The sequence below is a fragment of the Meriones unguiculatus genome, chromosome 4 (assembly GCF_030254825.1).
Source record: "Meriones unguiculatus strain TT.TT164.6M chromosome 4, Bangor_MerUng_6.1, whole genome shotgun sequence".
Lineage (NCBI taxonomy): Eukaryota > Metazoa > Chordata > Mammalia > Rodentia > Muridae > Meriones > Meriones unguiculatus.
Genome location: NC_083352.1, coordinates 102,444,734 through 102,459,299, shown reverse-complemented (window position 1 = coordinate 102,459,299; position 14,566 = coordinate 102,444,734). Strand labels below are relative to the sequence as shown.

Here is a 14,566-nt window from a genome sequence, read left to right as displayed (position 1 = left end):
CTGACAGCACTCAGGTTATGTTCCCTTCCTTGTCTCCATGGTACACCCCACTGCTTACCCTGCCAGACGCGGCCACCGTTGATGAGGACCTCCACAGGGAAGGTTGGGTACACTGGCTGGTAGCTGTGCAGCAGGAAGGCATAGCGGCCCAGGGTGGGCACCTGGGTGGTGAAGACCACAGTGCCCTGCAGGAAAAGTCTCCGGTGAGTGGCCAGAGTGAGGAACAGCTCGTCACACTGCTGTCTAGGCATCTGTCATGGGGCGGCAGGACCCAGAGCTCTGCTCCACCTCACGCCCATTCCTATGAGGGCTTCTGTGTGACCTCGGCCCTCACCTGTGGGTGGCGCAGCAAGGTGGGCTCTGCGTTGGGGTCCACAGCGGTTGGGGGCCGAGGTTGTGGTCCAGCTGGGGGTGCACCTGGTGTGAGCTCCTGTGACTGGGTCAGAGGCAGGTCGGGAGGCAGCGGCAAGACCTGGCAGTCCTTAAGGATGATGGGCTGCGGGGGCTTCGGAAATCGGGAGGGCAGGCAGGAAGAACTGGGAAGCGCGGTGAGTGAGTACGCTCTCCTGGCCAACAGGTCCCTGCTTTCCACCCCAACTACTCCCAGCACCACTACCTGCCGGGGTTGAAGGTGCCATGGCTGCTCACACAATAGACTCGGGGCTCCACAAACTCTGTGCTGAACTCCTCCACAGGCACCAGGGTGACGCTGTGCTGTGGGCAGAAGGGCAATACATTGCTATTCCCTGGGCAGCTGAGGTGGGGTAAGGAGGGCAGGTCACACAGTTTAGATCCCAGGAGCCCAGAGCCTAGCTAGACTTAGAGCCACTCCTGTCCTCTGCCTGGAGCCCAGACTTGGGTGCAGAACTGGTGATGGAGTCTAGGGCTTGTTCTCCAACCCTCATGGTACCCCGATCTGCTCCGCCCATCCCTCTCTATCTTAGGCTCCCTCAGCTCAGAGGCCAAGAACAGGTCCAGGTCTGCACAGGCCCCATCCCAGGCAAACAGTAGTAAGCAGGGACAAACTACACCACAGGAGCTCCTGGGACCCGCAGTCTCTGTCCTCTTTCGTACATACGTAAAATATTCTGGACGCACATGCCTCGGGGCAAGGGCTCAAGGGGCTTTACCAGGAAGAAGTTGGCCTGCTCGGCAGTGAGCCGGATGCTGGCCTCGGAGTCCAGGTGAAAGGTGGCCACATGATGCTGGCTATCCCGAGCTGGACCCCGGCACAGGGAGCTGTGGGAGGGACAGACTGTAGATAGAAAGCCCTGGGTGGGGTCCTCCCACCAGCGATTTCCGGTTCTAAGCTCACCTGTATGGGCAGGGGTGGAGGTTGAGCATCCCTTGCTGGGGGCCCCTCTGAGGGGTGTGCACAGCCACACCCACCTCCTGGTGTGAATCCTCACTGACATACTCCACCACCAGAGCATATCGGCCTGGCCGAGGCACTGCCATCTCAAGCTGGATGTCCACCTGGGGGAGGGCAGGGGTGAGCAGAGGCCCACGGTCCTCGTCCTCCCTACAGCTGCCTATAGCTAGGTCTTGGTGCCCAGGGCATCTCCAAGCAAAAGGAGAGGGCTGATCCAGGTCATGGAGGGAGCAGAAAAGCTGGGTGAGTTTCTCTTCACAGCCAGTGTCCACTGGGGACAGCAGCAGCGACTCTGGACCATGCATGCCAGCTCCGTCACCTCACAACCTCGCCTTGCACCCACTCTGCCACTGAGACAGGCACCTCCTCCAGTCCAAGGTCCTCAGATACCCACATCACTGCCAACGCAGGTCGCCAGCGGTGGGTGTGAAGGGCTGAGCTGCTCTGTGGGACAAGGCCTTGGCAGACTGTTGTCACGGCGACAGAGGGCGTCAGTTCCAGCCGCTGAAGGGAAGCCATCCAGGGGTAGGTGAGCATAGAGGAGGCAGCTGGAGAACAGAGAGACCGAGGTCAGCGAAGGTCCACGCAGGATGCAGCCCCCATCACCCTGCAGGCCCTTACTTCTCTATGGACTGCAGAGCCGAGGGGCGGTAGGTACAGGCCTCAGTCACACGATGCTGGAGGAGAGCCGCCTCATAGTAGGTGCTGGGCAGCAGGACCACGTAGTCCTGGGAGAGGCGAGAGGTGAGTACGAAGGCTCTGGAGCCCGGGGGCTGCCCCCACCCTGTCGTGGCCCTTGTCTCACCAAGAGTACACCTTCAGCCTCCACCAGCAAGGCCCAGATGCCAGGGTTCAGCACAAAGGGTTCCCCAAAGCCCCTCTGGGGCACAGTGACAAAGGCAGGCTCTGTGCTGGGTGGGAAGGCCACTGGCTGGCTCTGCTCGGTGCCTGGGTGGGGAGGGCATGATGCCTGGGCTCAGTCCTCGGGCCACCCCCACACAACGTATACCCCCCACGGGGTGGCAGGCCAGGATGAACATGGCACGGTTGGGAGGTGGAGCGCGGGGTAGAAAGGGAATGGGCGAGCAGCCTCCACTCACAGTTGGAACAGCTAGAAAACTTGCCCTCTTCATGAACGGAGACCCGCCCATTCACACTCTGCGGTCCACGGTTGACATAGCGGAAGACCAGACGAAACAGGTCGGGGGAGGTCACGTTCAGCCTGGCCACAATCCTGGGCTGTGGTGGGGTGTGGGACAACAGGGTCACTGCTCTGGCCCACCGAGCTGGGTCCCATGATCCTGATGTGTTGCTTGCTCTGCTGGCCACCCCAGGGGACCCAGCTGGACCAAGCCCTGGGAGGGGACAACACAGTCTACCTGGATAGCCGTCATGTGTGCGTAGCCTCTCCAGCTGAAGTTCTCAAACTCCAGAGGATTAAAGCCAAAGCGTACAGCGTGGCCCTCGGGGGTGGCCGCCTCCTCCAGCTCCAGCCGCATGTGGTGTAGGTCCGGCAGGTAGTGGTCCTTCGCTGGCCTGCCATGGCACAGGTGTCTGAGTAGGACAGGCACTGGCCCTACACGGCCACCCGGGTTTCCAAAGGGTAGCTGAGAACCTCGTAGGCTCCTGGCAAGAACATCCTGGGCCCCACCCCGGCCCCAGCAAGGTACTTACTGGCTGCAGGTGGGGCCCTGGGTGTTAGGGCGGCACCTGCAGGCGCCTGTCCTGGGTTCGCAGCCCTGGCCTAAGGCACCACCAACATCACACCGGCAGCCTGAGTTGGGAAAGAATCGGGTCAGAGGCTGCCGAGCCCTCAGTGGCCTCAGGGGCCCTGTCACAACCCTCCAGTTTAGGCCCCATAGGCAGGTCTCTACCCACCCTCAATAGAGAAACTAACATCGACCTTTAGGGTCTGCTTGGGGGCGGGGGCAAGGGAACTGGGATGGATTAGTGATGTCTGGGGGCCAGTGTATGAGCGCTTACTTCGGCAGCCAAAGTAGTCTGCATGATCCAGACCAAAGAAGCCATCCTTGCAGGCTGCACAGGTCTGGCCACACACATGGGCCTTGCAGAAACACTGCCCGTTGCCCTGGGGAGGAACAGGAAATGAGACTTGGTCGGGTACGATCCTAACACACTTGACTCCCAGACCCCAACCCTGACATTCTGACTCACCAACTGGCACTCGGTAACTCCACCCAATGTGCCTCGTGGGTCACAGCTGCAGCCTGGGGAGAGCAGAGCAGGACTGAGGGCCCGGGGGACAGGACGGCCCGGGGCCTACCCCTCAAGCCCCCAACCATCCCTCTAGGGCAGACTCACGTGTGCAACCTTCAGGGTTGCTGGGGCTCAGCCCCCAGTACCCAGGTTTACAGTGATCACAGCTTGGCCCCTCCACGTGAGCCCGGCATGTACAGGGAGCCTGTGCCTGGGAGAGGATAAGACTAGGGGGCAGAAAAAGGACAAAGCCCCTCACCTGCCCTTGCCCCATGCTTGGCAGCCATCCGGGATGGAAATAAAGGACCAGCAGAAGGAGTGAATGGGCCCTGAGGTTAAGCAGCAGGCAGGAAGATAGGGTCTCCCTGGGCTTCAGACTTTTAGCCTGGGCTGGGTCCCCTGCCTAATCCTGCACCATGGACAATCCTGTGCTTACCTCAGGAAGGGCAGGATTGGCTGGGGCCAGACCAGCAGGATGACAAGAGCCAGCTATAGAGAGACAACCAAGCCTCAATCACTCCTTAGTGACTGACCCCAGGTTCAAGGGCTTCCCAGCCCCAGATAGAACTCAAGTCCCTGCTACGGTTGTGAACAGGTATGAAAACACGACCTCCCTGTTCCAGCTACCAAGGCAAGGGCACACATGTTCCTCCTCCATGTTGCAAACGGCCACAGCATGTAAACACATGCATCAATACATATGAACACTCAACCACACATAAACGAATGCATGTAACAGGCACACAGAGCAATCACATGAGCAGCTGCTTGAACGTGCACAAGGCACGAGGACACACGCAGTGCGTGAAAACATCACACGTAAACACAGCGTATGAACAAGCTTAAAAACCCACAGCACACAGACACGGTTCCAGAACACAGTCCCTGGAGGTGCACACAAGTGGGCCGATCGCACAAACAGGGCCATCCTCTGCCACCCCAGCCCCAGCTCACCTTCACAGTAGGGGAAGTTATAGGCACCTGGCACACACACATCACAGCGCAGCCCCGTCACTCGGGGCCGGCAGCTACACTGCCCGGTTGTGGGGTCACAGGTGGTATGCAAGGAACCATCAGCAGAGCAGTGGCAGGCTGTGGGGGTGAAGTCAGTGTGTGGGTACGAGACAGAGCTGCCAGCAGCCCACCTCCGCTCTCCCAGGAAACTCACGGATGCAGCTGGGGAAGCTGTGGAAGCCAGGGCTGCACTCCTGGCAAGTGGTGCCTGTGTAGCCGGGATGGCAGCGGCATGCCCCGCCCACTCCGCAGTGTTGATCCAGGGCCCCCCGAGGGTCACAGGCACAAGCTATGGACACAAAGCATGGGGGTGGGGGGTCAGACCCTGTTCCTATGGAGGTGGCCTGACTCCTTCTTGCCCTAATTCTTTGCTCACCACGACAGTCGGGGTAACCATGGTAGCCCGGGAGGCAGCGGTCACAGTGAGGGCCGTCAAACCCAGGTCGGCACCGGCAGCGTCCAGTCTCGTCACAGCCTTCAGGCAGCGTCCCTGAAGGGCTACAGCCACACACTGCAGAGCGAGATGTGTTACTGGAGGTCCTGCCAGAACAGGCTGTCCCTCAGGCACCCCTGCCACACCTCTGCCCACACGGAGGGATGCCACTCACGCTGACAGAGAGGGAAGCGGAAGTAGCCGGGGGCACAGCGATCACACCGGTCCCCCTCGAAGCCTGCGCGGCATGTGCACCGGCCTGACTCGGGGTCACAGAGGCCATCGGCTACCCCAGGGCTGGAACACTGGCATGCTGCCAACAGAGAACCGACTGGTCAGTCCACGCTCAGCTGCGGTGGGGCACTCGAGGGTGGAGAAGGAGGGTGCTGCACTCACGTTGGCAGCTAGGGCCATAGAATCCAGGTGCACAGAGCTCACAGTGGGTGCCCTGGAAGTTGGGTTTGCACACACAGCGGCCCAACCGTGGGTCCTTCCGGCAGGCATTGCCCTGGGTCCCTGCAGCACTGCAGTCACAATCTAGGAGGAAGGTGGGAGTGGGAGGTTCATACAGGCAGAGCCCAAACCTCCCACCTGAAAAACCTGCTTTTCCACAAAGTCACAGTCTCACACATTTACACCGCAGAAATTAGAATCTTAAAAAACAAAACAAAACAAAAAAAAAACTCCCAAAGCTTCCACTTCAGAAAAACAAAACATGCTGCAAAAGCAAAATATCTATCTGGGTGGGTGTGTTGGCACAAGCCTTTAATCCCACTCTTGGGAAAGAAAAACAGGTGTATCTCTATGAGTCCAAAGCCAGCCTGGTCTACTAGCTGGTTCCAGGCCAGCCAAGGCTACATAGTGAGATCCTGATTCAAAACATATACATACACATACACACATACACACCCAGTACCACTACTATTAGTTCTTAACTTAGGTTTCTAATTAACAGAAGCACAAATGCAGGGAAAACAAGATCAAAATGACAAGTCAGACAGAAACTTGTGGCTTTACAGTTATTTCTTGGAGTTGAGAAGAAGGAACAAAGTCTATCAAGTGCCCAAATCATGCAGCAAAGAGTACTATGAACATCATCCGATTTTGGTTCCTGACAAGAATAATGGCCTGGGATTTGTGGAGAGTGTAACAGTAGCCGCATAGCCACATAATCAGAACATAAACAGCAAGCCATATGGTGGTACACACCTTTAACCCCAGCACGGGGTGGGGGGGAGGGGGAGGAGGGGGCAGCGCAGAACCAGGTGGATAGACCTTTGTGAGTCTGAGCCCAGCCTGGTTTACATAGCGAGTTCCAGGACTGCCAGGGCTATGTAAGAAACCCTGTCTAAAAAACAAACAAACCAAACAAAAAACTCTCAAAGCTGCCAATGAGGGCACAGCCTGAAAACAGCACATTTTCCTCCTCTAGCTAGCTCCAGCCCAGAATGGAAAAGTTAAACAGAAAACAAGTAATGACAACACAGGGGAGGCCCAGACTAGCAGCCTCAGCAAGGCCTGTGGGGATGTCATGTTACTGCCCCTGCTCTATAAAGCACCGAAGCTGCCAGTTGAGTTGCAAGGAAACCCCAGTAATAGAAAGTTTCTAGGGCCAGAAAAGAAGGTGGAGGAATAAGTCATAAGTCAAAGTACCAGAAGGTGAGGCCCACAGGCATTACAAAGCAGAGAAAGAAACGCAGTTCAAAGCCCTCGGATATCTGTCACACGCAAACACACAGGAGTCAGGCTAACAGCCATCCGACTGCAAAACAGCACCCACTTGGGCTGGAGAGATGGCTCAATGGTTAAGAGCACCGACTGCTCTTCCTGAGGACCTGGGTTCAATTCCCAGCACCCACGTGCAGCTCACAACTGTCTGTAGCTCCAGTTTAAATAAATTCTAAAAAAGAAACCCTGTCTCCAAAATAAAAAACAAACAAAACAGCACCCACTTCCATCCTGCCCTTATAAGGATATGATCCTGCCAACAGGATTGGGGAAAAAAAAAATACCATCATCTAAAAGATGCAACTCCAACCCAGAAGGGGGCGCCTGTCCCTGAACTAGGAAAGGGGTCTCCACTCAGGCTGAGCGCAGAGCTGCTACTGCGCAGGTCGCCAACGGTCCAGCTGGCAGCTGTACACACAGCCAGAGCACCAACGTGCACTGTCTTAGGTTAAGAAAGTGACTTGGCACCTGGGCAAAAGACCACAACACATGCACCTTTGGTAAGCCAGAATCTTCTGACTTCTAGGAAAACACCCTGTGGAGACAAGACCATGAAAAGCCATTGATTCCTGGATGCTTGTCATAGCATCTTTTGGAAGGAGGGGAGGGCGGTTGGTTAATTCCATGCCCCATCTGTCTGTGTAACGCGGCGGTGAAAGGCCACATTTCTGGGACCGTGGTGGGAGAAGACAGTCCCTATACATCATGCGTGGTTTACTGCAGGGTTTATAAGGATGAGCACACACAGACGCAGAGTTCAGGGTGCAAGGGAGGGTTGTTTGTGTTGTGTGTTTGATGACGATGGAACCCGGGGCTTTGTGAAAGGTGGCAATCGCTTTACCACTGAACGACACAGCTAGAGCCCCGAGAGCACTGTTCCAAGCAGAGCTTCTGGAAGGGCTTCCACTGTGACTGCGCATTGTTTTAAAAAATAAGTTAAAATGCAGGGCCAAAGACAGCTTAGCAGATGAGAAGCAGAACCAGGACTCAGGTCCTAGCATCCACACAGTGGCTCAGAAGTGTTGGATCGGGAATCCAACACCTTTTTGCCTCTATGGGCACCAGGCATGCATGAAACGCATAGACATACACAGGAAACATGCATACATACACGTGAAATAAAAAAACGATTTTAAAATTGAACAGACTAAATGACAGGTGATTATGGTAAAAGCTGGTCCTTTGTGCACAACTTCTCCCTGTAGGTCTTGATGACCTTAGGGTACTTACTCACGATCTGTCCAGCAGGCAGCAATTGTTCTCGGGTGTCGTTGTGGGGAAATGAAGGTACAGCTGAAGGGTAAAATATCAAACACAGGTCAAACAGGTCTGCTGGACAAGCCCTCTGGCTCCAGTACCATAGACCACCCCAGGGCTCCTCCCCATCCCCACCCTCCTATGCCCCTCAGGCTTAGGCAGCCACCCTGGCCTCCCCACCAACCCTGACCCTGAGCTCCTAGGGGTCCTCACCGTAGCAGTGTGGGAAATTGGTGTAGCCCTCGGCACAGGCAGCACACTGCTCTCCTGTGAAGTTCGGCCTGCAGTAACAGCGGCCTGTTAAGTCTTCACATGTCCCATCAGTGAAGTCCGACTCACAGTTACAGGCTGAGGGACAGTGAGAGAGTTGTGATGTAGAGAGCTGTGGTCTGGCCTCCTCAGGAGGGAGGTCTGGGAGATCCAGTAGCTAAGACCCTGGGACTTCTCAACACCCTCTCTCATCCAGAACTGGAGGCTCACAGCCTCCATGGCTTAGGAACACGGCTCTACTCACGGCGACAGACATGCGGTGAGTCCAGGGGCTGGTCAGGGGCGCGGTAGAAGCCAGGCAGGCAGCGCTCACAGTTGATGCCTGTGGTGTGGTGCTGGGGGTACAGAGAACACAGAGCTCGCTACGTCCAGGCAGGTCCCTACTTCCATCACACGGGCCCTCCTTCACCAGGCTGGCCCTTGCCAAGCCTTACCTGGCAATCGAGGCAGACACCTCCACCCTGGTACACATTGTCCTGGTTCTGGCTGGCATTGCGCCGGTCCACTTCAGGGTCATAGTAACAGTCATAGGCATGGCCATGGCAGTTGCAGGCTGCGGAGTCAGGGCCAATGCTTAGCTGGGCTTCCATGGCCAGAAGTTCATGGGAACACCCATGAGCCACAGCACTGGCGGTGCACATACTCACACTGGCACTCATTGGCGCTGTCGGTGGTGGCGGGCTTCCATGGCTGCTGGTTGAAGCCTGGACAGCATCGGTCACAAGAGCCTCCACATGTGTTGTGTTGGCAGGCACACTGTAGCCTGTGAAGGGACACAGAGGAGTCAGAAGCCACCCCAGCGGCAGAGGGCTAGGGACGAGGTGGGTGGTATATACTTGGCATCCTTGGCTTGCTGAGTGAGCACAGGCTCCCCTTCCCACAGTCCCCCCACCCCAGCTGTCATGCAGCTTTGGTCCAGATTCCCTACTCCCAACCCAGTGTGGCTCGAGTCTCAAAGAATAGGCACAGGGGAAGAAAGGAGACAGGGAGAGGGAGAGGGGATCTCAGTGACAGCCTTATGTGGAGGGTGGATGTTGGGTGAGGCCTGCGAGCTTAGCACAGGTGGAACCCCCCCCCAAGCATAGCCTGGGCCGAAATCCTGATCCAGTTCTAAGGGAGGGACTCATTGGTTCCCCCCTAGAGACCTGATCCCACTCAGTCTGTGAAATCCTGTGTCAGTCAGACACCCCCATATATCTAGGGCATCTCCCCAGGGGCAAGTGGCCAAGAACTACTTCCTCTTTCCAAAGGCTGGAGGCCTGCCGGCTGTCCCAGTGGGCAGGGGGACAGCTGGTTGGAGATGAGGACAAGGCTGGAGCATCTGCTATGCATAAACCAACACCTCCTGCATTCTACTAAAGTGTGGCAGGGTCACAGCCAAGCCGCTCAGAGAGGCAGCACACGAATTTCCTGAGCAAGAAGCCAGAAGCCCAGAGCCTCAAATCATCAAGCTCTACTCCCACCATTCCCCATCAGGGAGTCCCCCAGGGCCTTGGGAGTCAATTCTGTTTCTTCCCAAAGGCTTCTGGAAACCCTCAGCCTCGGTGGGGAAGGAAGGAACAGACTACCTGCCAGGACAGACAGGCGGCAGCAGAGCCTAACCCAGTTGAGAGGGAGGCAAGGGTCGGCAGCGGGCATCTCACTTTTGGGTGGTCTACATGGTTAGAGGCACCCAGAGCTAATAAGGGAAGAGGCCAATGGGTAAAAACCCTACAAATCCACCCTGGGGGCTTCTCCCTAGTCACAGATAGAGCCCCCAAGGAGGCCTTATAAACACAATGGGGTAGGCAGATGCCACCAGAACAGAGTTAGGCCCAACTCCACTTAATAGAGCAGTCTGGTAGATGCTGTATTTTTAAGTTGGTCTTTTCTTTGGGAATTGAACCCAAGTCCTGAAAGAGCAGCCAGTACTTTCAGCTACTGAGCCATCTCTCTAGCTCCAAATTCCAGCGCTATAACTCTTCCCCCATCCACTCCGAGACAGGGTTTCTCTGTGTAGCCTTGGCTATTCTGGACTTGCCCTGTAGACTAGGCTGACTTCCAACTCACAGAGATCCACCTGCCTCTGCCTCCCCGAGTGCTGGGATTAAAGGCGGTACAGCACCACACCCTGCTTCTGTAAAAGAATGCTTCCGGTGACTATAAACAGGGGAATCTAAAAATAGACAAAGGCAGATGTGAAAAACAATTAGGTAGAACTTCTAGAAATGAAAAAAAAAAAAATGCAATTATTAAATTTACAAAACCCAAGTCAAGAGCAGTGCTAAAGGGCACATCTCTAACCCCTGCAGTTGGGAGGCAGAGGCAGGTGGCTCTGTTGGGATCAAGGCCAGCCTCATCTACATAGTGAGTTCCAGGCCAACCAGAGCTGCACATTGAGACTCTGAAAGCCAAGACCAGAGCTGGAGAAACAGCTCAATGGTTAAGAGCACCGGCTGCTTTTCCGAGACCTGGGTTGATTCCTAGCACCCACATGGACCTGACACCCTCTTCTGGCCTCCTCAAGTACAAGGCACACACGTGGTACACATACATACATACATACATACATATATGCAGGCAAAACATTTTCATACATAGAAAAACTTTAAAATATTTTTAAAGGAAATTAAAGATTCTCAACAGATTAGGTAAACAACAGAATAGATCCGGCCAATGGGGAAATTCTCTGAGTGGAAGGTGGAACTGAAGAAGCTACTGGGAAGGCAGCTGAGAAGATAAATAGAAAATAGGAGGTGTTCTCAGAGAGAGAGAGAGAGAGAGAGAGAGAGAGAGAAGTATGCTGTTGCCCCCATACTCTTCTGGTGGGAGCATAAAAGAAGGTGAGGGCCATGGCCATCCAATTAACAAAGACACACATTCTCAGATCTCAGAACCAGAGAGCAGAGACCCAAGAAACATCCCACACATACACTCTCCACACTTGTGACTAGATCCACCGGGAATACAGGCACAGCTGTCAGGAAACATGGCAGCAACTCCAACAGTAACGGCCAAAGGGACCCTGGTAAAGAACTCCTCCAAAGGTCTGAAGGCAGTCATCAAACAGGAATCAAGGCCAACTGTGCTCTAGTTAAGCGGCCGGCCATCTTCTAAAGGTCACCCACTAAGTGGCCAAGGGGTACACTTCAGAAAAAAAAAAAGGAAACAGAGTGCTAGGGAAGCAAGGGGCCCTGAGAACAAAGAACTGGGGACAAGAGGGTGACCAGAGCACTGGAGAGAGAACGAATGTCCCAGGCAGGGATAGTGTGGGGCTGAGGACCAGTTCACACAGGGAAGCGCCAGGGTGCCTTGTCACATCTGAGCCATGTAAGCCTGTGACAAGGTACAGGCTGCCAGGGACAGCCGATAATCACAGCCAGAGGCTGTGGCAGGAAGGTCTAAGTCTGGGCAGACTATAGAGTTAACTCAAGACAAGCCTGAGCAAAACAAACAGCAGAAAGAATGATGGGGTGGGGCCTGGTGGTGTAGCGCTTGCTTAGCATGCACAGAACACAATGTCGTCATCAAGTGGTGGGGTGGGGACAACACTGGGGTGACAGGATGAGGGAGAGTTGGGAAAGGGGGCAGAGAAGAGCTAGCTGCAGGAACAGAAGATCTCCCTTCTCTAGACACGAGTGGTGAATGGTGGAGGAGGAACGTACAGGCTGTGACGGAGCTCTGTGATGATATTCTGTTGAAGTCTGAGGCTCTGGGGAAAATGCCAGCATGCACCATTCCTCGTGCCCTGGAGGGAGGGCTGGCCTGAGTTCAGGCCCAAGCATGTGAGACAGGCACAATGGTGAGCCTCTCCCAGCAGGTAAGGACAGACCCAGACTCTGGGGCCCCACTTCCTCGGAGGCTAATTTGGTTTTCTAATAGGCTCCATCCATTCCTGGCCATAGGGAGCTGCACTCCCACTTGGCATTAACTTCCCAGGCCAATTAGCAGCACGTGGAGCTGGGCTGCCAGGGACTCATTCTCACAAGTGTCCCCAGAAGGCCCATATTACAGCCTGTCTGAGTCCTTCAGCTGGGGACATCATGCCATACTTAAGTTGCTCTGAAGGAGGAGACAGCTTTGTCATGGGGGAGGGGTGGAATGGGGACTCTCATCCCAGGCTCTTGGTTTCACCTACTTCCTCTATAAACTGGAGCCTGTGGTGAAGCTGTAGACCCCAGGGGAGGTCCTATGCCAAACTCAAGACTTAGGACCAAACTGAGGCAACTGAAGGTCAGCTTGTACATCTTGTGGGAGTGTTCTGGGGGAAGGCTGGGGGCTGGAGTGGGCTGCCTGGCCAAGCAGTACTGGGTGAGGACATGAGAGTCTGTCTCATCATGACCTACCCACTGGCAGCTCTGCCATGCAGCTCTAGCCAGTCCTGTCCCTGCTTTGTTCTGACTTGCGGCTGGTGGAGGAATAATGGATGCTGGCTCCTTCCTCAGAGCAGGTGTGCTCATGACAATAGGGCCTTGTCTGTCAGGAGTTCAATATATGGCTGCTGGGGGGGGGGGGCGCCGCAAGCAGGAGGAAGGAAGGAAGGACTAGGTCCTGAGAGCAGCTTCCAGGCAGAATAAGGAACATGGGGAGCCCTACCCAGGGCCAGGCTCCAGTTATCCATTCAGGAAGGGACTTACTGCTGGCTGGGACGTCAGGCCAGCAGGGGGTGCAGACTCAGGCACCTATCTAATCAGGTGATGGCACCTGCTGGTGGTCATAGATTCTGGGTCCTGCCTCATCGGCTGGCTCTGGGTAGGTTACGGGGGCTTGGATGTATCGGGGCTAGAGCACAACTTACAAAAGGCCAGAGCCCTAGCTACATGGACACGTGAGATGGGGAGCACATTTGCTGCTCCTGTCCTTGACCTTGGCCCTTGCTTGCCTTTAGTGGGATAAGGGTCAAGGGTGAAAGCCTTTGTGCCCTGGGGGAAGGTTGGGAAGGTGGGGTGGGATGCCTGGACAAACGGTACACATCCATCTAGGGACACTGGTGAATGCCAAGAGGTCATGTCTACCAGTGAAACCCCACCTCTGTGGAATTCAGGGTAAATTGCCACCCAAGACCAGGCCAACCCAAGAGGCTCATATAGTACTGCCTCTCCAGATGGGGAAACTGAGACTAAGAGCAGCAGTCAGGGCAGGTGCCATTGGGAAGCCAGAGATGTGATGGGTGGGTAGGTAAGAGGAAAGAGAGCCAAAGATCTCACCTGAAAGGATCGGAGGGGTCCTTAGCATCACACACATCCGCATGGCCATGACAGACGCAGCGGCCGCCGATGCTGATGTCTTTGATGCTGTAATAGTACTGCAGTAGAGGCCATGGGTGTCAGGCAGCCCCCGACCATTCCACCCGCACCTACCCACTCCCCACAGACTCTGCAAGGAACCGGCTCCGCCAACCCTCCTTCAGCTCTCAGCCACACCCACACACTCACCCTTCGGGTGACGGTGGGGTCCCGCAGCGCCTTGCCCATAAGGTGGCCCAGTAGTGTGTTGGTTCGCAGGAACCGCAGGCGGATGTTGGTGGCCTTGGTGAAGTCTCGGAGGAGTGGTGAATAGGAGAAGTTCATGGCCCCGGGGCGCCCGTTCACCAAGGACACCACAATCTGCAGATGGCATGGCAGGTGAGGCCAAAGTCAGTGGCAGGGACCCCCCCCTCCCCAGAGAAGCACAGCTGCGCACACCCACCTCGCCGTTCTCCAGGGGCACTATCCGAGAGTACTCTGTGGTACAGATGACATCGTCATCCTGTGTGATGCGATCTAGAGTCCGAGGTCCAAACCGCTCCAAGCAATCCCTCTTGGAGGCTGCAGGAAATGATGAGAAGGTGAGAGCAATGGCTACCAGAAATACACACCCATCCTGGACCCAACCTAGCATGCTCTGAAGTACAGGATTGCTCTTCCATGTTCTACTAACCAGGAGGATTTACTGAAGAGAGCAAAATCCTAGCTCAGAGCCCTTGCCACAGGCAGCCAGGCCAGGCTGGACTGCAGGGCCTTCACTCTCCCATTGCCCAGGCCTCTCTCTCTCCCTGGGATGTGCCAGAGAATAAATGTTCCTTAACCTCATTCCAGGGATAGTCTGTAAGCCCACCCCCACCCCACCCCCACCTACCCCTGCTTCAGCTAGGGAGTTTGGGGGACATGTGACTAGACCTAAATAATCAGAGCATCCCCACCCTGCCAACATGACTGGTCAGGGTGGCATGTGGCCAGGCCAGCCAATGACTCCAGCCCTCTCCTGCCACAGGCTATAAAGCTGGCAGGAGGTAGGCCCAGAGCTGCCAGGCCTCT

The 14,566-nt window shown here is 55.6% G+C and overlaps 1 protein-coding gene across 1 annotated transcript in view; it reads right to left on the bottom strand.

Annotated features, from left to right (window-relative positions):
* Nucleotides 1-14,566, bottom strand: part of Lama5 (laminin subunit alpha 5) — a 47,971-nt gene that overhangs the window by 17,592 nt on the left and 15,813 nt on the right. Inside the window, exons 4-31 of the mRNA XM_021646337.2 lie at nt 13,959-14,077; nt 13,706-13,876; nt 13,478-13,575; nt 8,939-9,054; nt 8,726-8,844; nt 8,536-8,626; nt 8,235-8,369; nt 7,995-8,057; nt 5,433-5,573; nt 5,212-5,349; nt 4,980-5,114; nt 4,758-4,892; nt 4,544-4,681; nt 4,026-4,078; nt 3,695-3,800; nt 3,548-3,600; nt 3,356-3,461; nt 3,047-3,146; nt 2,752-2,908; nt 2,473-2,611; nt 2,178-2,320; nt 1,994-2,100; nt 1,767-1,920; nt 1,316-1,476; nt 1,131-1,239; nt 617-714; nt 335-536; nt 59-185 (exon numbers count right to left, since the gene is read on the bottom strand). Coding sequence (XP_021502012.1) covers nt 59-185; nt 335-536; nt 617-714; nt 1,131-1,239; nt 1,316-1,476; nt 1,767-1,920; nt 1,994-2,100; nt 2,178-2,320; nt 2,473-2,611; nt 2,752-2,908; nt 3,047-3,146; nt 3,356-3,461; nt 3,548-3,600; nt 3,695-3,800; nt 4,026-4,078; nt 4,544-4,681; nt 4,758-4,892; nt 4,980-5,114; nt 5,212-5,349; nt 5,433-5,573; nt 7,995-8,057; nt 8,235-8,369; nt 8,536-8,626; nt 8,726-8,844; nt 8,939-9,054; nt 13,478-13,575; nt 13,706-13,876; nt 13,959-14,077 — 3,414 coding nt within the window. The remainder of the gene's footprint in view (nt 1-58; nt 186-334; nt 537-616; nt 715-1,130; nt 1,240-1,315; nt 1,477-1,766; nt 1,921-1,993; nt 2,101-2,177; nt 2,321-2,472; nt 2,612-2,751; nt 2,909-3,046; nt 3,147-3,355; nt 3,462-3,547; nt 3,601-3,694; nt 3,801-4,025; nt 4,079-4,543; nt 4,682-4,757; nt 4,893-4,979; nt 5,115-5,211; nt 5,350-5,432; nt 5,574-7,994; nt 8,058-8,234; nt 8,370-8,535; nt 8,627-8,725; nt 8,845-8,938; nt 9,055-13,477; nt 13,576-13,705; nt 13,877-13,958; nt 14,078-14,566) is intronic.